The sequence below is a fragment of the Neomonachus schauinslandi genome, chromosome 8 (genome assembly GCF_002201575.2).
Source record: "Neomonachus schauinslandi chromosome 8, ASM220157v2, whole genome shotgun sequence".
NCBI classification, from domain to species: Eukaryota; Metazoa; Chordata; class Mammalia; order Carnivora; family Phocidae; genus Neomonachus; species Neomonachus schauinslandi.
The window spans coordinates 43,146,874-43,169,564 of NC_058410.1; the positions used below are offsets into that span (position 1 = coordinate 43,146,874).

Consider the following 22,691-nt stretch of genomic DNA (forward strand, 5'->3'; position numbering starts at 1 on the left):
CATCGTAATTACTACATTTTACTGTTTCTCTCCCCGCAGGGGCTGCGGCCAGCGGTCTGTCGCGCGTGCTTGTTTGCCAAAGGAGCTGCCCCTGGGAGAAGACCCACAGAAGAGTTGTTTCCCCAGGGCATACCTGCAGCCCAGCCCAGGGGCTCGGGCGGCCTGGATGCGCAGGACCCAGCCCCGCAGCCGCTGACGCCGGGCGGCGGCGAAGTTTGGCTGCTGAGCGGCGCGGCGCAGGGCCACTGGACAGCGGGCACCCCAGCGGCCGCGGCGGCTGGAGGGATGCCGGTGGGGGGCCTGTTGCCGCTCTTCAGCAGCCCGGCGGGCGGCGGCCTGGGCGGCGGCCTGGGCGGGGGGCTCGGCGGCGGCGGCAGCGGCGGCAGGAAGGGATCCGGCCCCGCCGCCTTCCGCCTGACAGAGAAGTTCGTGCTGCTGCTGGTGTTCAGCGCCTTCATCACGCTCTGCTTCGGGGCGATCTTCTTCCTGCCCGACTCCTCCAAGCTGCTCAGCGGGGTCCTGTTCCACTCCAGCCCCGCCCTGCAGTCGGCCGCCGACCATAAGCCCGGGCCCGGGGCGCGCGCCGAGGACGCAGCAGATGGGCGAGCCAGGCGCGGCGAGGAGGGCGCGCCCGGGGACCCGGCGGCCGCCCTGGAGGACAACTTGGCCAGGATCCGCGAAAACCACGAGCGGGCTCTCAGGGAAGCCAAGGAGACCCTGCAGAAGCTGCCCGAGGAGATCCAAAGAGACATCCTGCTGGAGAAGGAGAAGGTGGCCCAGGACCAGCTGCGTGACAAGGCGGTGTTCAGGAGGCTGCCCCCGGTGGACTTCGTGCCCCCAATCGGGGCGGTTGGCCGAGAGCCGGCCGACGCTGCCATCCGCGACAAGAGGGCAAAGATCAAAGAGGTGAGTGCACCGTACTGGAAACCCCTCCTGCCTGGCAGCGTTTTTTGGGGAGAAAAAGACAAACCTTTGAAACTCTTACGACTGTAACATTACAGTGTAAGGGGACAGAGAGCTTTTCAGCTTCCACCAGGTGCAATGTCAAAGGCTCTTTAGTTTTCCTTTTTTTACTATCACAGTAGATGTGGCCAATTAAGATCTGAGGTTGAATCCCGTTGCTTTTAATTTGCGTGCTCTGGTAAGCATAAACCACCTGAGGTAGGTATTAAATACATGGGCAGGTGAGGTGGTGTGCAAACCTCCTCTCTCATGGGCCTCCTCACGGGTAATCGTCCCTGCCTGAGAACATTGACAGTGAAGGTCCCAAACAGCCCCCTATTGAGGCTTGGACGTGGCTCGAAATGAAGGTTGAACGTAAACGCAAAGCATTGCTCATGCAGGATAAAAAGGTTCTAACAGCAAGCCAGCACTCCCTGGCCTTCAGTCATGTGGCCTTATGCTGCCAGGTGGCATCCTGTGTGTACTTATAGATTATAAAGGTGAAACTTGAGAACTTTCTATCATAGGGGGCACACTGTTGTTTATTTACATTTTAAAAAATGAAAAATTTAAAAAGCCAGCCAATTGTCTCTTGTATTTCTGGTGTAGTGAGAAAGAGTATTTTATGCGATGCAACAGGTTTGCCTCCACAGCAACACAAAAATGACAAACTTAATCCAAGACAAACATGGACTTTGATAAGTCTTTCATAATTTATTTCTTGTAATTTTCAGTTAGCACTTGTAGCATATGGCCACTTAACTGGCTTAAAGCTGAGGGGGACCTTTAAAGTCATTTAAGACTGTCAATTTAAAGATGAAATTTGAGGAGCCCAAAGCCCCAGAATTAGTGAGTGACCAAGTTAGGACTTGAAGCCAGGGCTTCTCCTGGTCACCTTTCACCAGTCAGCAGGCTCTTTGTGGACATGCTTCCTTCCACAGCTACTCTCCTGTGTGAAACTATACCAGCCTGAATTTTAACACAATCCAAGAGCTGGAGGAACCATATTAAAAGCATTTCATCCCAAATCTTGATTCAGATTTCTAAAATGTGTTATAAGTGGAAGTAATATTTTGGCATTCAAAAAATGTCAGAGTCTCTGTGAAGATAAATTTTATGTTTTGACATTGGGTAGGTAATCAGGAAAGGAAGCGGCCTCATTCTCCCATTTTCAGAGAGTAAACAATTTTGAGTTGGTGAAGAGGTATTTAGCTTGAGTACCTACAGAACGGAGGCAGCTTGATTGTTACAGGATTTGTGACTTTAGTATAAAACCAGATGAATTTGGTTTAGCTGTAATTGAGCAAGTTAAAGTAGATTTGGGTCCCTTTCAGTTTACCCTAGGCACAAAGAGGGTGCCTTCATCCTTCTGTGCAGATAGCTTCCTTCAAGCCCATCAGCCTTTCTGCTTTGGGACCCTTCTTCAGGCATAGAACCTCCCAGACTTGGAGGAATAGATTTTATGTCCCCGGACAACTTCTCTCTAGCAGATTGCCTTCTCCATGAAATCCTGTCAGGGATACCAAACCAGGAAAGTGGATAAAAAGCTCTATTTCTCACCAGTTTCCCTCATCTCTTCATCTCCCATCCTCCTTAAAAATATCCAAACAAAATCATAGGTAAATTAACCGTAAATCTATATGCTTATGTTTCCTTTAAGTTTAAAACAGTGTAATTCACACATTTCTTGCCTCTAAATTCCTATGAGCTGCCAGTTAGTGCAGATCACAGTTGTCCAAGGAAATGATTTTAAATACTAAAGATGCATGAATGTTGAAAAGCTATCCGTACCAACCAATAGTGATTAAAAGTGCGTCAAGAGCAAAAGCAGTGGGAATTGAGGACAGCATATTAACAGTATGCCTATCTGCCCCTACTGGATCCATGTTATCTGTCTCTCTAAATCAAAAGGTCTTAATTAGCCATGTAAAGAAAATTTACGTAGCCTTCTGTATCAGTGTGGTGCTAACGTCTTAGCACTTAGATGTTTTGAAACTGCCCAGTCTTGCATAAAGTGGGGGAAGTAATGTGTTCTTTAAAATTCCGTGTTGCCGTGAGAACCCAAAAAAGCTAGCATAATTAGCTTCAGTATTTAGTCAAAAGCTAATGGGAAGAAATGGATTATGGTTTTTCATCAGATTAGTTCAGGCAGATGCGTTCCTTTGTAAACCAAAAAAAAAAATGCTATTCTAAAACTGTGCTGAAAATGTTCAGTTTTAGAAAGGAAAGAATGGTTACCTATTGTAAATAGAGCACTGCGCTTTAACTTCACACTTTTATATTCAATTTCTGGTACCACCGTGGACTTTTTGTCATGGACCAGTAGATCTTTGTCTTGGTTTTGATCTTTGTTGTCCCTGTATTTTCTAGTTCTCTTTATATACTTAGGCTCTCTCAGGTGTTAGTACACCTGAATGTATTAACAGTTTTATAGCTAAAATTTAAAAAGTATAGGCAAGTCTAATATGTTGAGAGCTTAGACTATAATTTCTGAGCCAAACATTTAATTTGTAAATTTAAAGACAGCTAATACTATTTTTATAATGCCAACACAATTGTGTTACTGGTACTTTGGTAAATTTTTAACAAATTTGTGCCTAGAGGAGACAGTCATAATTTCAAATAGGATATTACCTAGCTCCCTTCACAAAAAGCCATTATATGCTTTCCAGTACTAATTCGATGGATGGTAAAACTTTGATGTAATACTTAAAATTGAAATCAAGATGCTCCCCCCGCCCCATGAAGACTTTGTAAAAAAATCAACTCTGGAATTTCCCTGAATTTTATGATACATAGAATATATTTTCATGAGTTTGATCTTTTTAAAATTGTATTCAAGTTATCCTTAGTTTTAAAAAGCAGTGTTAAAATAATGAAGGACCAAAGTTAAAATAACACCATGGAATTTTTAAACGAATAGTCTAGTTCCTCTTCTACCTTAACCCTTTTTTAAAAATCAGGAAGCTTTTTCTCTTTCTTTCTTTTCTTTTTTTGTTTTGTTTTGTTTTGTTTTGAGCCTGTACAAAGAACTTGTACAGTCCTTTAGGATTAGAGCCATAATCCTAATTTAGAGGATGAATAATTTTGGTTTTCATCTCCTGGAATTATGGGGAGTCCTTGAGTAATAGGGGCTGAAGACATCTTCTCAGAGGGGATTCCTCCCTTCTCAAACTGGAGTCTCCACCAACCTAAATGGGGTAGGAGTGAAGGGTCTGACACTCGGCTTGGGGTCTCTCCGGCAAGGCTTTAGGATTGGTCAGCCATGGCAGTCACAGTTGTCTATAGGTTTCTCAAAGCATTCTTTAGTTTTTTATTCCAGACCTACTGATATGATCATAAGTTTAAAGAAAATGTTCATATTGATGGCTAATGGTTAAAATGTATTTTTATGCCTTACACACTAGCCTTATGTTGTTCTTGAGTCTATCATTTATGTTAACTTTTGATGATTAACCCTTTTATTAAAGATCAGATGTAGGAATAATCTACCCAGACAGACTAATACTTTTATGTTGAAGACTTAACTTTCCAATTTATCTGTATGGGTAGTTCTGATGTGGAAAATAATATTTGCAAAATAATAAAAGCCAGAATTTGAAGACCTGACTCCAGAGGAACTTCAATACCCTTGAGTTACCCTGCCTGTTCTGCTCACCCTACTCTGAAATATACCTGACATTGACTAGAGGCAAAGGCAAGATTCCCCCACTCTTAGGTTTTTCCCCAGAGCAGGTAGGTCATAGAGTATTTGTAAAAATTTTTTCTCTTTGATAGGTAAATGAATAAATGACGATTTCAGCAGTGTAAGTGGTAGAGTAGATCCTGACTGTTGAACTTTAATACATGAAAGCAAGAAAAAATTGTTAATGGATGATCAATTACGTTCAGTTTAATTTTCTGTAGCTATTGATAATTTGTTTGAGAGGAATATTCTCTCTTCCTCTTACCAGGTAACTTAAGATTCATAGGCCTTAGAACCTAGTTAAGGTGTGAAAAGTGGTTAAAAAAATGCATTTTTGAGTCAATGCTTCTGTATTTTTTAGGTGAGCTGATCAAATAAACCATCCTGAGAAATTTATCTTGGTATTTCACATGTATAGTAAGTTCCTTTGTATGAAATCTGAGTTTGTTGGAATTCAGTGGGAAACTTATATATTTATATTGAATTATTCCATAAGCTGTGTTAGTACAAATTCTTCAATAAAGAGAGTTTCAAGCATGTGTCTCAAGGTCAGAAGGGAGGAATACCTACAGATCAGTGTGAGTGATGAGAGATAAATATACATGGGTAGATCAGAACTGCACTGGAACCTGCATATAGCCCATAGTCCAATAGAGAACCTGTGACCTTTTAAGTTCTTCATAACCTACAAAACCATAAAAATGTGTGTGTTTGTCAAAGATGAGTATTGATTGATCAAAATAGGACCATCCACCCCATGGATTCCAGAGATACTATGAAATGCCTCTCCCCTAACCAGACAAAAGAGTAATAGAGAAACCAATATTTGGTAGTTTAAGGAAGAGAATTATTTCTTTGGGAAAATTAAGTCATGACTTTTCCTCCAATTCTTAGCCTCGTGTCTTGTTTAGTGTTAAGTAATTGAACTACCTCTAATCAGCCCTGCCTTAACCCTCACTCCCAAATCTGCTTTTAAAGATCCTTTATACAAACTATGCAGGTTTTTTCTTTTACCAACAATATGCCATAAAAATTATAACTCTCTGATTTTTAAAAGTAAACATATGCTCTAAGTCATATTGTTCTGTATGAGTCCTTAGAGATAGCTCAGCTTGTTCATTTTACAGTAGATGCAACTGAGACAGAGATTATTCCGGAAATCAGATTAGAGTTGAGGATGGAAGCCGGATCCTTGGTGAGTGTTGCTCACTGTCTTAACATGGCTTGCCTCCTAAATAAAATGCCACAGAAGTATATAAATGGACTGGCCATATTCATCATTTGCAGACTCTAATGTAGAATGAGTACAAAACACAATTCTGCAGTATTATAAATTTGACCTTGTATTAGTTAAGTTACATTAACTATAGTCATTTTTTAAATCTTATTAGTGGCATGATTTAGAAGACCTCTTCTTTTTAAAGCCACCCAGGAAAAGTTTGATATGACATTTTTTTCTGTTGATAAACAGATCTCGGCAGGAAGCAGAGGCATTTGTAATCATTCAGTTGGACATTTTTTACAAAGAGAGGTGGGGAAGTGAAAAGAAGAGAGACAAGAAGAGGGGCAGCTTAGAGGAGTGTGATGGCATGGGGGAGCTACTTCAAACTATAAGTGTGCATACTCTTTTGACATTGCCTGATGTGTAACAGAAGAATTGACAGCTAGCCTGAAGGACTGTGTTTTTTAAAAAGTAAACATACATTTAAAAATTACAACAATCTATGGGCTCTTTATTGTAGGAGCACAGTTCTCTTTGCCCAAGTAGGTCCTAGAGAGTCTCTGGATACCCTTGCCTGTTCCTGCTCCATCCACTTGCAGCACTAGGGTGGGGATGAGAAGGGCTGGTCTGGAGGCAGATGGCCAGGACCTGAATCCCTTCCATTGAGTGACCTTAAGCAAGTTGCGATTGAATCTTTCAGAGCTTCGGTTTTCTCATTTGTAAAATGAAGACAAAAATGGGCACCCATTTCATTGGATCAGAAGGTTTAAATGTGATCATCCACACAGCAAGCACTTAGAATGATATCAGGCATGTTGCAAATGTATGATAAATGCTACTTGCTATTATTCCTGCTACTAGTTGTTCCCTAAAGCCATCAATCTAAGATTACTTTGTTTCATAATGTTTGGTAAATCAGGAAGTGGATAACGAAGTTTCAAAAGGTTACCAAAAACAGTTCAAGTTTGGTGCTTAAAAGGATACATTTCCAGTTCATCACGATGATCTTTCCAGACCGCTATGATTTTATTGTGTTACTGTCAACTCTGATTTTCTCAGATTCCTTCCAAATTCCAAAAAAACTCTAGGTATCTTTAAAATGATATACTTCTTCAGCTTCTGTATTTCAAGTATTTGAGAAAGAATTCGTCTCTTTCTCACAGTCAGATGCGCCCGTTCCTGAAGTGGCTCCTTCTCAGAGTAATCACAGCGCTTGAGTTACCTCCTTAGGCATTGAAACTGTTCCCCAAAATAGAAAGAGAAATTGGGGAAAGTGCATTTGAACCAGTTTTATCTTTGGAGGAATGTTTTTAAGAAGTGAGAAGAAAATTACTTCAGACTTGACAGAAATTTACTTAATTATGATCAGTGCTATAGTCAGAGCTCAGTCTATCATCTAATAATCAAAATTCAGATAAATCAGTTGTACTTTGTAACTCAGAGTTTGCCCTTCCTTGAGAGCCACAAATTGAGATTGGTTAGGGTTTCGGGCCCAGAAAGACCTCTGAGATCCTGAAGCCCAGTCCTAATTTTCCAGGTGAGAGCCAGGGCCCGGTGAGCCATGACTTCCTGAGATTCCCCCAACGCACTAACGTCAGAGCTGGGAACTGCCTCTTAGCCTGAAGGCCGCACTCTGCCTGTGATTTCTTGACTCTAATGAGAACCTATGTTTTGGTGGCTGGCTGGCTGGCCGGCCCTCCCCCCCGCCCCCCCCCCCCGCACCTCTTCAGCCCTGAATGGCAGGCCAGCAGTGAGAAGCCCCACTGAGACCATCCTAGAGGGAGAGGAACCTCTTTGCTTGAGAAAGCAATGCTGGTTAATTCCTTGGCTCTGGAGAAGGGGCAGCACTGCCCTACCCGCCCTGGGTCCTGATAAAGACTTCTGTGATCCTTAGATGCTTGAAAGAAAACCAAATGAGATTAAGGCTTAAGAGCAGTTAAAAGGTGCAGCCCTCCTTTCTGTCTTGAATACTCTGGCAGTTGCTTTAGGTACATTAGAGTCCAGCAGTCCTGCAGATAATCCAGAACAGAGATAATAAAATTAAAAAGCCCACCATCCCTTGTATTCGCTTGTCTTTTGTAACTAGAATGCCTCCTTCACTTCCTTTTTTCCGTCAGTCCTTTGTCTCCCTGGTTATTAAGCTTATCAAAGGCTCAGTCCCTGAACTGCCCCACTGTGTTCTCATCACTCTTGCTCTATATCCTTTCCTTTAGTGACACGCCGACCTTAATATAGTAACTTCCATTTGCACGTCTTCATGCTTTTGTATGTGGGTCTACCACTGGACTGTCCTGTCCCCAGTCCTTCCTGTGAGGGTGCTCGGTGGGAGAGGAAGCATGGAAGAGAGGGATGAGAACCTGAGGAAGGTCGCCAGCTTCTGCTGCTGGTAACAGCACACCACGCCCACGAAGAGCCTCTTTGCCACTGCGCAGTGGGGATGCCTGTTTGCTGAGGCTAGGGGTTATGAGGACAGGGTGTGGCTGTGGGGCATGGACACAGACCTGTGAATGACTGTGGGGGAGAGTGAGTTCAGGCCAGGCAAAGACCGTGAGCTACTGCTGGAAACTATCTACCCAACCCTTACTCACTGAATGATCTTTTCAAAGTCCTCCGAGGAGCACTTGATCCTTCTGAGGGACCAGAGGGCCCATGGATAGGCGGTGAGGGCTTATGGTCCATGCTGGGGGTGGCCAAGTCCAGCTTCAGTCCAGCTTCCCTGAACTGATGTTTGGGCATGATTGCCTGACCCTAGTTCCCCTTTCACAAGAATCTGTGCTGGAGCTGCTACAAGGGTGTGTTTCCCCTCTGGATCTCTATCAGGGCATAAGGCAAAAGGACAGCCCTGTAGAATGATTAAGGAAGCACAGGGGTGTGTTCCTAGTCACAAAATCTCATTCCCAGCTGCCTGAAATTTCACCATCAGTGCCTCCCTTTTGTTGATGTATTGCTTCTTTTTTTTTTTTAATTTTATTATGTTATGTTAATCACCATACATTACATCATTAGTTTTTGGTGTAGTGTTCCATGATTCATTGTTTGCATATAACACCCAGTGCTCCATTCAATATGTGCCCTCTTTAATACTCATCACCAGGCTAACCCCTCCCCCACCCCCCTCCCCTCTAGAACCCTCAGTTTGTTTCTCAGAGTCCATAGTCTCTCATGGTTCATCTCCCCCTCTGATTTCCCCCCCTTCATTTTTCCCTTCCTACTATCCTTTTTTTTTTTTTAACATAAATGTATTATTTGTTTCAGATGTATTGCTTCTTAAAGGCTGCTGTTAAAAGTATATCACTCAAGTTACCCAGCAGAAATTATCATCCTTTGAGGTTTGTCTTAGCAAGGTGAGAATAGGTTTGTAGAAGAAGGAAGTGTCTTTCATTGTCTTATTTCATTGCAAACCAATGCTGGCTTAGGAAAAACCATTTTGAAAGTACACAGGAATAGAAAAAAGAAAAATGTATCCTTCACATTCCTATCACTTAGTCACAAGTAATACCAACACTACTTCACCCCAACAAATAGGGGTTCCCCCCCCAACATTATAACCACACTATATAAACGTGTTTTTTCGTTTTCTTTTTAAGTGTCATTTTATGATAGCATAATATATGAAATAGAAGCATCATAGTTTATTTAACCATTCCCTTGGACCTGCACATTTAGGTTATTTCCAGTTTTTTGTTTTCATAAAAATATGCTGAGATAAACACCTTTGTCCATTAGGTTTCCATCTTATTTTTCATTGCCCTGACCCCCATAAGTAGGATTTCCCCTTAAATTCCTGAAAGAAGAAATGAATGGGTCAAAGGATCATAGTACATTTTGAGGGATTACTTTCCAGAAACAATTTATACTTTCATTTGTAATACAGTGAATGTAGTCTGTTGAATCTTTGTAAATTTCATAGGCGATGAAACAGTATCTTGTATATTTAATTTGCTTTTCTTTGAGCAACATTTTCTTCTGTATTGGTTGACTAGTTGCATTTCCTCATTGTGAGTTGGATAGAACAAGGAAGTTATTAAAGGGGCAGGATGTGGGGAAAAGGCAAAGCATGGAAGCTTAAGGAGGAGGGTGTCCATTGGAGAGGGTGAATCTAACAAGCTGGCTGGTGGGACACGGGCTCCCAAAAGAGGCAAGGGCCAGGAAGGTGATAGACAGCATTTTATTTAAAAAAAAAAAAAAACTTACAACAAAATTTGCTTCTTCCCTGGGTTGGTCACTTAGGATAAAAAGTACTCTTTATTGATGGGAGTACTTACCAAGCACCTTGGAACAGTCCACTTTTCCTCAGCTAAGACCCAGACAGCTCCCGTCAGCTCATATTCATTATTAGGTTATAGTTGGGCTTTGGCATCAGATATTTGAGGAAAGTATTGGCCTCTCTGAAGATCTGGGGAAGGTGGGAGGGATCCTTCTTTTTTTTTTTTAGAATTCATCAGGATAGTTTCCTAATATTTTAAGTTTACAGCTGAAGATCAAAAATAGTCCAAATAGAATTTCAGAAGTGATTTTAGGGATGCCAGAAAATGGCAAGTCTTAGAAAGCTGAATTCTTACAGAGGGAAGATTACATTATATGTCATATGTTAGAGGCCTTTGTGTTTTAAATATAAATATGCATTTTGTTTAAGGAATCTTGAGAATAAAAGAAAGGCATGATTTGTTTATGAGTTTGGGCTTTTTTTTTTTTTTGCTACTCCTCCAAATAATGTGTTTTTAGTCATGCATTTTTAAGATAGTGAGGAGTTGCACATTTCAGAATGTATTTTTATTCTGACCTTGGTAATTCATAAAAGTCTGCCAAACACCAGAACTGTTTAAATTTGGCTTTGAGACTGCATTAACATGGTGAATAATGATTGACATAAATGTACTATATTATTTTTATAAATTGTGGCTTGAAATGATAGTAATTTTAGAATATTTAGGATGCTGTTCTCTGAGACATGTTATTTTTGTAGTCAACTAGCAGTGTCAAATGTTATAATGTATCTAGTCAACTACAGGTTTTCATCTCATAATTAGAAATGCTTCAACAGTCCATACTGTGTTTTCAGGAGTTATTTGCCCAAGTCAGCAATTTTATAAGGCATTCTTATTAAGTGTACAAGGAACTTTATGTAGTAATTGGCGTGTATTTAATACATTGTGTACATTTACTCATATTAAGCATTTTGGTTAGTCTTCATTATTTATGCCTCCTAGGGGTTACTTAGCTTAGAATGTGTGATGAAGAACTCAGTAGCTTAAAAACAACACTACCAACAACAAAAAAAAGTCGGATGGGTTGGGCAATTTGAGGAGCATAAAAAATGAAGATGATTTATTAACTACCGCGTTAAGCTGTTTTAGCAGTTAGGGTGAATAAAAATTACTATCTATTAAGTGTTCTGTCAGTAATAAGATAAAGCCATAGCACAGGTTAGAAGTACTTGTTTTCTCTCCCTCCAAGAGTACAGAATCTCTGTGACGTTGGCTCTTCATAGTCCTGCATCTCTTCCAGGACTACCATCTTGAGAACGAGATAGCTTCCCCCTCATGCACCCAATGGGTCAGCTAACCCTGGGCCTTGCCCATAATAGGACTCAGTAAATATTTGTTGAATAAATGTGCTTATTTAAGCAAACATACCAAGAGGAGTTATTCAGGTTAAGTGTGACACACATAACCCCACTTTATATAATCACAGAATCCAAAAATGGTGTCCACCCATCTTTGGAGCCCCTTCTATGTATCCTCATAGGCTACAAGCCATTGTCTTTTGAGGGAAAGGTTGATACTTTACAAGTCATTCAGAACCAGATCTAGTGAATAAAGATCAATCAATGTAGGAAACACCTTTTCCTATTTTAAAGTTGTTTTCACAATGATTTATAAAATGAAAAACTGTATTCATTTTCTTGTATGACTCATAAACTGGCTGTGCAGGTTGTTCATAAAAAATTTTTTGGGAAGATATAACATTGCTGAAATAAATGTAGATACTTGTGATATTCCTTTGAAAGTCAACACTTAATTGAATATAAAAGTTTGTTTTGTTTAAAAGTTAGCCTGCTTTATATTTACACTTGGTATTTTGTTTTTCGGGTATGTGATTTTGAAATTAGGTAGAATCCTCATTCATTTCTGTTCATTATTATCTAGAGTTGTGGACTACATTTAATAAGAGCTGTCATTTTTCTTAGGTTTCAATTTTATACATGAGACACCTAATTAAGGTTGGTTTGGGTCTCCCCTGCCCTCCCCGGGAAATATTTTTGAGACAATGATGTTTTTATAAGTAATATTTACAGTACCACACAGAAATGAAAAGTAATAGGTTAGGGGTTATTTTCCACTAGAGAAATTAGAATTTAATAAAAATTTTCTCTGTAAGAAGGAGTGATATTTTGGGAAAGAACCTTGGTCTTCTGTTTCCCAATTAAGTATTTTGTAGCTCCTGAAAAGGGCTTTCTTGTATAAATAATTGCATGGTAGAAGCTCTGTGAATTTTATGAACTTGTAAATGGTCCCTTTTCCAATTCATTCTGTAGTTCACTATTGGATTAGTTTTCCTAAAATATCACTTCTTTCAAGTCACCTATCTCTCAAGTATACTTATGGAGTAGGGATTCAAACTTCAGCCAGCTTCAGAATCCCTTGGAGGGCAAGTTAACGCACCCAGATTGCTGGGCACTGCCCCCAGAGTTTCTGACTCAGGAGATCTGGGTGGGCCCCATTAACATGTTCCCGGGTGACTGATACGTCTGGTCCAGTGACTAGAGTGTGAAAAACATTGCTCTAAAATGAAGTGTCCATTCCTTAGGCTGACACTCATGGTCTTCTCTAAATCCGCCTCAGTTTGCTTCTTGAGTCATAGCTCTTAAATAAGGAGGGACTTTAGCTTTAGTTAAACTAAACTAAACTGCTTGAACTAAACTTGCATAGATACCATCTCCAAAACACAACTAATTAAGGGCTTTGCCTTGTTTAGTTTATTCCTCTCAGTCGGAAGTCCTCTTACTTGCTCAGCATCCATGTCCTCCATGAAACCCTTTCTCACATTCCCAACATTTACTGATCTCTCTCCGTTTTCCAAATTTCCATGGCATTTGTTATTTCTGGCTTTGCCCTGTGGGTTGCTAATTTCATGGGCATATATGTTATCTTCCAACTAGATGTTAGACCCCTTACGTGTGGAGACACCTTTTTCTATACCATAGGTTCACAGCCCAGAATATAACAATGGAAGGCAATTTGTCTTAAATGTAACCAAATTGAGAAACGATTTAAGTATATCACCAAAATTCTAGTCTGACTGTGAGACACTGTAACAGAGTACAAACCATCTGAACATCCCTTTCCATACCTGTGAAATGGGGCTAACGTTTCTCTTTGTGCACAGTCATCGTGAGAATTGAAGTAGGAAATGTATGTGAATCTCTCAGCATAATGCCTGGCACATAGCATTCATTATTCAATAAATAGTATTTATTTATCAGTAACTAGGAATTGTTTAGAGTAATAAGCTCGGCCTTTTGTTGAGAAAGGGGTTGTCAGTAAGTAACTGGGTTTGAGAAGTCATTTCCAGGAAAGAAAAGGAAGCCTGGGCTGCAATACAAGCTTGTGTTTTCTGCTGTTACCTCCCTACTCAGTTGTTGTTGCCAAAATTCCTGCTTCCTGTGGCAGGAAAGTAAGCATTCTTTTGCCTCCTTTCAGTTGTTATCTCATAGAAGTGATGTTCATCCTTGAGAAGACCATAGAGAGCGTGACCATTCATCAGTGTCCAGTTCCCTCTGGCTTCCTGGCCTGGTGCGTCACCCAGCACTCAGACTGGGGGAGAGGGAAAAAAGGAGAAGAATGAAATCTGGAGAAATACCTTAAGGGCATGGAAAGAAATATTCTGTGAGCCGAAAGGCTGAAAATGTTTCATTCAGAGATAGCTACATGTATAAATTTAGCTCAATAATTAGGCATATGGTGCTTTCATTTAGAAAGTATCTACACCCTTTGTGATAAATCCGTTGATTATTAGAACTGCTGCAGCTTTAACTACGTCTGCAGCAGAGACTCCTAGTGCATTTAAAACAAGAATTGAAGAGTGAAATGGAAAAACGGAATTAATAATTTGTTCTTGGTTGGTTTTAATCTGGTCTTTATTAACTTTGTAGTTTATGCCTGGAGGATTAGATTTGGAAACAGAACATCAACTAATGTTCTAAAAGTTTACTTCCTTTAATTGGAACATTATATTCTTAAAGACTTTCTGAAGAACATTTTGGCTGAATTTAGTTTTAAGTTCTTATGATTCAACCTAAAATAATAGAAAGCTTTGACCTATGATATTATTTTTAATTGTAAGTTATTTCATGTTAGATTTCAGAGTAGGATTTATTTAATAAATACTGATTAATATAGACAGGTAAAGGTATCCTTTGCTGACCACGAGTATGTTTTAATCTCCTTTTTCTCTAGCCTTTTTTTTTATGCCCCTTCAATCTGTTCTTTTTTTTATTTCAGTCTTAGAATTTTAAATCTGCTTGCCGTTGGTGGTGAGGAAAATAGGAAAAGTTAAAATCAAGAAACCTGCATTTCCCAAGCCTTGTCAATGTTTCTAAAATTTATTGAAATCAAATAAACAGTAATTTTATAAACAGGAAAGAGTCCTATTCCAAGATAGGGCATAGTGTGATGAACCAAAATACAGAGGTTTAAAAACAGTTGACCTTGGGGGAAATGCTGTTCATCTATTTCTTTCTTAATGCTTCTTTAATGTAGTTGCATTAGAATCTGCCTGTAAATCTGGGATTCAGTGTAGTTGCTTCTGTGGTTGTAGTTCTCCACCCACCTGTGATCTGGAGAATTACACCCCAGCTTTTCATAAGATAAAGGCATTAGAATGTAGGCATTTAGAAGGGACTTCTTTGGGGACTAGAAGTTTAACAAGCTGTAATACCTGGTTTGAGTTAACTGACTATAGATTTCTCATTAGGAAAACTAATCTGGATGTATGTGTTCTTGATAAGTAAAAGCTTTGACCTAAATCCCCTACTTTGGCTTTAATGTGGTAATAGAGGTTTAGGATTTTACAGCCAAATATGCCACAGGTAATGAAGTATTCGTTTTAGCTGTCTTAATGTAGCTGTCTTTTTCTTTCATATTTTTTACCCATGCTATTAATCATCTTCCGTCCTTTTGTGTCTTCTCTCACAGAGAGGTGGAGCTAATGACACAAAGGTGGATAGCAGAAGAGCAGCAGAAGTGGGACTGTATGTGGGACTAGTCACCTTAATGATCACGAAGTGACTGTGCTTATCAGCAGGGACTAAGAGCACTCTCGCTTCCCTGGAAGCTTGAGAAGTGAACTCCAGACATGAACACTGGTGCACAGACAGATTACCTTTTTCCTGACCTGTGGGACACTTGCTGCTAGTTTCAGAATTCGTAAGGGAGGAAACTGTCTAGTTACATGATTGGTTAGCATATATGTGGGCCTTTGGCTCTCAGCGGAATTGCGGGAAGACTGTCTCAGGAAGGAATGCCTTTGATTGATTTGAAATCTCAGGCATCACCATAGAGTTGTTAGGGCTGTCCAAAGCACTGGGGGATTTTTGCAGACAGCACTTTCAAGAGCTGATCTGAAGGTGGTAAACTAAACTGGCAGGGAGGGACGACTCTTCCTCCATCTCTAGGTGAGATCACCACTCCCGTACTGCACTCTGGAGTACCCTGTCTTCGCAAACCCCAGGGGCGCAGAGCACATTAGTGGTCATAAAAGAGAAGGTCTGTATAATAATGAATCCTAGAGTTTTCCTTCATTATATAAGGAGACCCCAGTTAGATATTTCTTTCTTAAACAGAATTTTGCCTGAATATTTAAAACAACTTATTTATTCTTTGACTTTTAAAACTTTAGCTATTAATTTGCTGAAGAACAACAACAATAATACCTGATAATTTTCTTCTCCAGGTTTAAAATAGAGGGAGCAGTTAAGACCACACATTTAATAAAAAATACTGCTTTTTAGTTATACTCTATAATATGCTTCCTTCTTTCTCCCAGTAGAATGCATGTTATTCTTCTTGTTCTGAGAATAGTCTTTTTCAGTGATTTTCTGTGTAACTTGATCTATATATAATTAAAACAACCAGTAACTAGATTTTTACAGTCTCAGCTTTGCATAGATTTTTGTCTCTTTTATCTGTAATTTTAATTCTAGAGTGGTGAAAAATATGAAAGTAATTACAGCTTACCATTGTTAAGAGTTTGTTTCTTGTTAGGTGCCAGCTAGGCACTTTACATATTTAAACTCACTTCATTCTCAGAACAACCCTGTGAATTCGGTATTATTTTCCTCATTGACATATAGGAAATTGAGGCCAAGAAGGGTCATGCGAATTGCCTGGGGTTCCAGAGGTCCTGGGTGCTTCACCTGGAATTTTGACATTGAGTCTGTCTGACACACATCCTCCTCCCACGACTGCATTCACTCCTGGCGAACGCACCCACCTCCCCTTGCCTTGGCACCCTTGAGGATCTTACCCATTTTGTCTAAAGAACTGGGAGTCACAAAGTCACTCCTTTGCCTGAGAAGGTGAGGGGGGGACAGGAGCTTAAGGGTTGACGATATTCTGTCTCAGCTTGTGGCAAACAACATGCTGGCATTTTGTTTTCGTTTATTTTCATTTTGGTTTTTAGTTCTTTAGTTGTTGTTTTGGTTTGTTTTTACACTTATTCTGAAAGTAAAACCCATGATCAGTTTGTTTGGAAAAGCTTCTCTTAATAATATTGTGTTCAACGTGAAGCACATGTTTATTAGTATGTATTAATGTATGTGTATATACCTTAATGACATGTTTATACATAATATATACATGATTCTGCGTGTGTATAGAATTATCTAAAATAATACTTGGAGCATTAATGAAAATAATTGGAAGTTCTGGTAAGCTGTTTAAGTCAAGATGGAGAGAAAGAGGACAGTCTGAAAGAAAGTCTAAATATGCTTCCTTTTTACCTCCTAGTCTTGGGGCAACTATGACTTCTAAATTTTAGAATAAATAATCTTGCAATTATTTAATTTTTAAGGGAGACATTTCATAAAGTATGACCATTTTAACACAAGTGAAATATTAATTTTAAATTCATAATGTGGTATATTACCAAAAAAGATTTGTGAGTCAAAGTAAGCATTGTTACTGACTTGGCACTCAGATTTTGTGTAGAAGTAACAACAAAGCATGTTTACTTGGTCCTAAGTGATGGTAACACTGGACAAATAATATCAAATTTGCATTTTTGGGTAAGAATGGAGTCGGGCACATGTTAAGCTTTGTAGTAATCCTGGTGAGAGGTGATGATGGCTTACTTAACATAGGGATGGTGGGAAAGCAAAAGTGGGCAGATCCTTGACATATTTAAAAGACAATGTTTACAGAACTTTGAACATTTATAGGGAGGTGGAAGGAGGAAGTAAAGTCAAAGACGGTGCTTGGGTTCCTGGTTTTTGTACTGGGGGTCATGGGGGGCACCCAGGGAAAGGAGAAGAGGGGAGAGGTGAGATGGACTTGGCTTGGGGTGTTTTACATTAAATGAGAAAGATGTCCAAGTGTGGAAGGTCTCTCGCAGGCCATTGGAAGTACACAGTAAGACAGGACCGAACTAGAGATACTATTCTTTAAGACCGTTAGGCCTCAGTAGTAGATGAGCTCCCTTGGGGATAGAGTGTCCTATTAACAAGAGTCCAGGACCTAAAGCCTGAGGAACATCAACATGTAAGGGATTCACAGAGGACGAGACAACAGGCAAGGACATCAGAAGCACAGAAAGAACAAACTAGCAGAGTGCGCCACCCTGGGAGTATTTTTGGATATTTAACATTTTAAGCTGTGAGTCTCAGCAGTGTCAAATGATGCTGAGAAACAAGATAAGGACGAAGAATTGGTCTTCGGATTTGGTAACAAGCCGGCAGAAATCGAGCCCCTGCTGGAGCAGGTTCAGTGGCATGTTTGGAGTGGAATCCATACTGCAGGCGAGGTAGGGAAGTACAGAGACCATTCTTTCAAGAAGACCACAGTGGTTGGGACTGGAGGAGGGGGTGGTAGCTGCAGGATGACTAGGGGCAACAAGAAGGTTGACTAGAGAAACAGGTGGCTTGCTGGCACACAGTGGGGGCTGCAGCCATGGATTTGTGATGGCCCCATCTGCTCACTCGTTTGATCTTCTTTAGCAGGATTCAGCCCCTCCGACATATTTGAAGAAGGCAGACAAGTAGATTGACCTAGTCTTGGGGTTTTCCCAAGTGTTTGGAACAGAGTAAAGACACATGGTCCCAAGTGCTTTTTTTTTGAGAATTTGATGCAAGGATCATTTGTTTGTAAGAATATAAATCCACTCAATTTAGGTTAAAATAAGTGGGGAGAGATATTTATTGTAAAGATAAGAGAGGGTATCTCATGCATCCAAGTCAAGAAATACAGCAAGACATCACAGGGCCTAGAACAAGGAATCTGGAAGCCACTGGAACTAAGACTGCTATTCCTCCAGTTTCTTATCCTAGGCTACTTATCTTTTGTCTCTAGATATATCTGCCTTATTCTTTCTTCTACAAACAAGCTCTCTACGGCTCAGTCCTTCAGCTTACATGCCCAATGAGTTCAAGTACTAATATTCCAAAAAGCGTCTCAGAGACTCAATTCCAAATTCCCAGAATGGAGAATCTGACCCAGCTGTAGTTAGGTGTCTAATCAGCTGTGGCCAAGGGGTGGAGTATTGATTTTTAGTACCAATATAGCCATGGCACGGAGCCTCCTGAGTGTTGGAGAAGACAGGGTTGCCTGGCTACACAGAGGTCTCCCTCCATCTCTGCTGCATCCAGCTGCATTTATCTTATTGGAAGTGTCTTTGTCATAGGACTACTTGTTAGAGGCAGATTGTCTGGGATTCCGCTCTATATTCACTACAGAAAATTCTGTGTCCTTGAAATGACAATTCACCAGCATTTTCACGTTGTTCGATTAACTGTGATACAAACATACCTGCGAAATACTAGTTCATTAATCAAATGTACATACCCAGAGATGCTCTTTAGTTAACAGCCTCTCATAGTGCTACTTCATAATGGGATAAAGCCCAAACACTTTAACTTTAATGGTGACCGATTAAAACACACAAACACACACACCAGAATTTGATTCCATGTTTCAAAAAAAAAAAAAAAAAATCGCATCTTAGCATTCATCTTTGGAAATCTTTCCTGTCCATCCAGACCCAACTTAAATCTTACTAGTTCCACAAATTCTTACCTGTTTCCCTTCAGCAGAAAATCATTTGTCTTTCTGTGCTTTTATGCCTTGCATTGTTTAATCCTCTATACTTATTACATTTTTACTGTTAAAGGCAATGTATTCAAAAGCAAAGAGATGAAAGAGCGTATGGCTCTGTCACTTATTAACAGTCCAACCCTGTGTAAGTACACAATGCCTTTGAGCCTTTCTCATCTGTGAACGGCTTTCCTGGCTGTGGTGAGGAGCCAGTGAGTAAACGGGATGTAAACCCGTTTGCTTCCAGGTTGACGCAGATCTTAATTATTGAAAGAAATAGTTTGGGGGTTGAAAGACCGGGTTTCTAAACCCGTGTGGGCCACTTGGTAAATTCATGGTGTGGCAGTGGATGAGTCATTCTTCCTTGTTCAAGCATGTTGTGTGCTGTGTCAGTTTTCTACAGGTGTTCTAACAAATTATCACAAACATAGAAGCTTAAAACAATATAATTAATGTCTCACCATTCTGTGGGTCAGAGTGAGTGGGCTTGTTTGGCTTCTCTGCACTGGGTCTCATAAGGCCAAAATGAAGGCGGCCTGGGCCCCTTACCTGGACGTTCTGGAGGAGAATCCACTCAGAGGCTCATTCAGGTTGTTGGTAAAATTGAGTTCCTTGCAACTGCAGGGCCTAGGTCCCAATTTCCTTGCTGGCTGTGAGCGAGGAGCCTCTCAGCGCCTCAAGGCTGCCTGCATTCCTGTTCCCATTGCCCCTCCATTTTCAAACTGACGTCACCTTGAGTGCCACTCAGCCAAATCTCTGACTTTCCCTTCTGCATCTCTTCTGCCTCCAGCTAAAGAACATTCTCTGTTTTCAAGGCCTCAGTTGGGCTCCACCTAGAGAATCTAGGCTTATCTCTGTGTTTTAAGGTTAATTATCCTTAGATAATTAGATGTAATTTTCATTACATTTGTGAACTCTCTTTTTGCATTTTAAAATTACATTTCACACGTCCAGAGATTAGGAAGTGGACATCTTTGGGGGGGCGGGGTTCTACTTACTATCTATGGATACTATGCATGATGCAGTCTGTGAAGCCCAGCGAAGCGCATAAACTCGGGCTACTCAACGGCCATTGGCAAATTGTGTGGCCTGTTGCTGTGGTTTGTGATCAGTCAGGCTGTAACCCAGTCAGGCAGTGTTTTGTGCTTCAGGTTACGGGTAGGGGTAACCCAAAGCAGAAGAAGCCAGGTTTTACAGTAGTTTCTTTGTATAACTGATTCTAATTGCTATGCACAGGTAAACAGGGAAGAGAAACCAAAGATATATCCACATGTAAAGAGTAGGGATAAATAAGAATATTCTATTCATTATTCTTAGAACTTTTTGAGGCCTAAGTACCTTTGATAAAGTATCTTATTTTAATCTCATTATTATTCCTGTTTTACAAATGACTCTTCTGAACTCACTAGGGGTATATAAGATGGCCAATGTTATAAGACTACTAAAAATCTTGAATGAAAAATAATTCTGATTTATATGTATTCCGCCTATATCAGCCGGTTAGCCTGACATCCTGGGAAGGAAAGGTATCATGTAGAAGTTAGGAGTCTATACTCCAGAGCCAGATTCCTTGTGTTTGATTTCCCCCTCTGCTACTTATGTGTCCGCTGACCTTGGGCAAGTAACTTAATCTCTTTGTACCTCAGTTTTCTCATCTGTAAAATGGGGGCTAAAATAGACCCTACTTCATAAGAGTTATTACTGAGGATTAAATTGAATTGTGCCTAGTACATAGTCCTGTAAAAGTATCCAGAATATTATTCTAATGTAACTATTTGTTTTAACCATTGGTTCTCAACTGGGGCTATTTTGCCCTCCCCCACCCCCATCAGGGGACATATGGCAATGTCTGGAGACACTGGCTGTCACATCTGGGGGTACGTGCGACAGGGCATCTAATGGGTAGAAACTAGGGGTACTGGTAAACATCCAGCAGAACACAGGACGGCCCCTACAACAAAGAATTATCCACCCCAGTGTCAGTAGTCCTGAGGTTGAGAGACCATGTTTTAAACCAGTGGCCTTTTATGGTTTTAGGAACAACTGCATCTGCAAATAAGATAATTGTATTTTCTTAGTGACTTTTGACACTGAAGATATTCATGCCTGACAGCCATGGGGCTCTGAGTTTTACAATAAAATAAAAAGAAAAAACATCTTCTGGTGTTAAACAAACCTTTGTGTATCTGTCTACTTTTATATGTAACACAGATTTCACAAGAGTGTGCTTAACCCCTTGAATACACAATTAGGGATTAGAAATAACTCTGTTCCTGTGAAAAATTGAGTGAAATTTTTAGTATATGTGCTGCTGAAGCAAGCATTTGAGTGAAATTTTTAATTTTCTTAATTTCCTATTTTCCAGCGAGTTTTCTTCTGGAGATCATAGGAAAGAAATTACTTGACTCTGGGGACTTGCTGTTGCTGTGTACATTGGAACACAGTAATAGTCAAGATAAGTACCCATTGTAGTTACCTATTTTGAATTTACCTACATTGTAGTGTATGGTTTGGAAGCCCTGAAATATTTTGCCAGTGTCATTTTTATTTCCATTATATAAGATTTGTGTGTTTGCTGTCTTCACTCCCTCCCATCCCCTTCTTATACATAACTAGTGATTTAGAATATTCTCCAACTAATCTTTTCTCTCTACCACCCCTACCCCCTGTCACCTCTACCTCAAGTTTAGCTATTTGAGTTGTCTTTCTCACTACCTATTTGTCCCAGAATTTGTCCTTCTAATGACTGGGTCCATTAGTCATCAATACCTGCATTACCACTGGGTATAAAAAGCTGGTTCGCCTGACGTCCTGGGAAGGAAAGGAAAGACTTTGGGTACATTCCCATGCTTTCCACTCTGTTGTCTACCTGGAGAAACAACCACAAGACACAAACACCGCAACAGGCTGCAGATATGAATTGTTATGGGTTAAGCAGAAGGAAACCGACATGCTGGGCACCAGTTAGGTACTCAAAAATACCTTGATAATTGATTTCATGTCACATGATATAATTGCTAAGTATTGGTAAAATATATGATTGTGATCATATTGTAATAGAAATGCATTTTTCTTGTTGTAGCTAACAAATTCTTGGTTTATATAAATGTCAGCAAAAGGAAAGTGTTCGTTGAAGTGAGGATGACATCCACTCCATCCTTTTTTGGGTAGTTATGTTACAACTTTGAATCTACAGGTACGAAGCGAAACACCCAGGCACTTCACTTAAAAGGAGCAAACAAAACATTTTCCATACAAATCATATATCTGCCATACTTTGTCATCGGGGCTAGAAACTGGGTAAAGTGGTTTACAACAGAACTACATTTTTTAATGTGGTCTTTTGTTAAACTTCACAGGTTTGTTTTTGTGATGCTCTCTAGAAGTGGTAGAACAGTGATTACTTCTTCACAGACTTCATGATTAAGAGGGATGAAGTGTAATTGGCATCTTTCAAGGGTTTGGACAAAGTCCAGCTTGTTTGCTGTGATCTCAGGTTGTTAGAATAGAGAACCTTATCTGTCAGCAGCCACCT

At 40.3% G+C, this 22,691-nt stretch overlaps 1 protein-coding gene across 1 annotated transcript in view; it reads left to right on the top strand.

Annotated features, from left to right (window-relative positions):
• Positions 1-213: 213 nt before the first annotated feature.
• MAN1A1 (mannosidase alpha class 1A member 1) overlaps positions 214-22,691 on the top strand; it is a 165,480-nt gene continuing 143,002 nt past the window's right edge. The window contains exon 1 of the mRNA XM_021693679.1: positions 214-906. Coding sequence (XP_021549354.1) covers positions 286-906 — 621 coding nt within the window. The 5' untranslated portion in view covers positions 214-285. The remainder of the gene's footprint in view (positions 907-22,691) is intronic.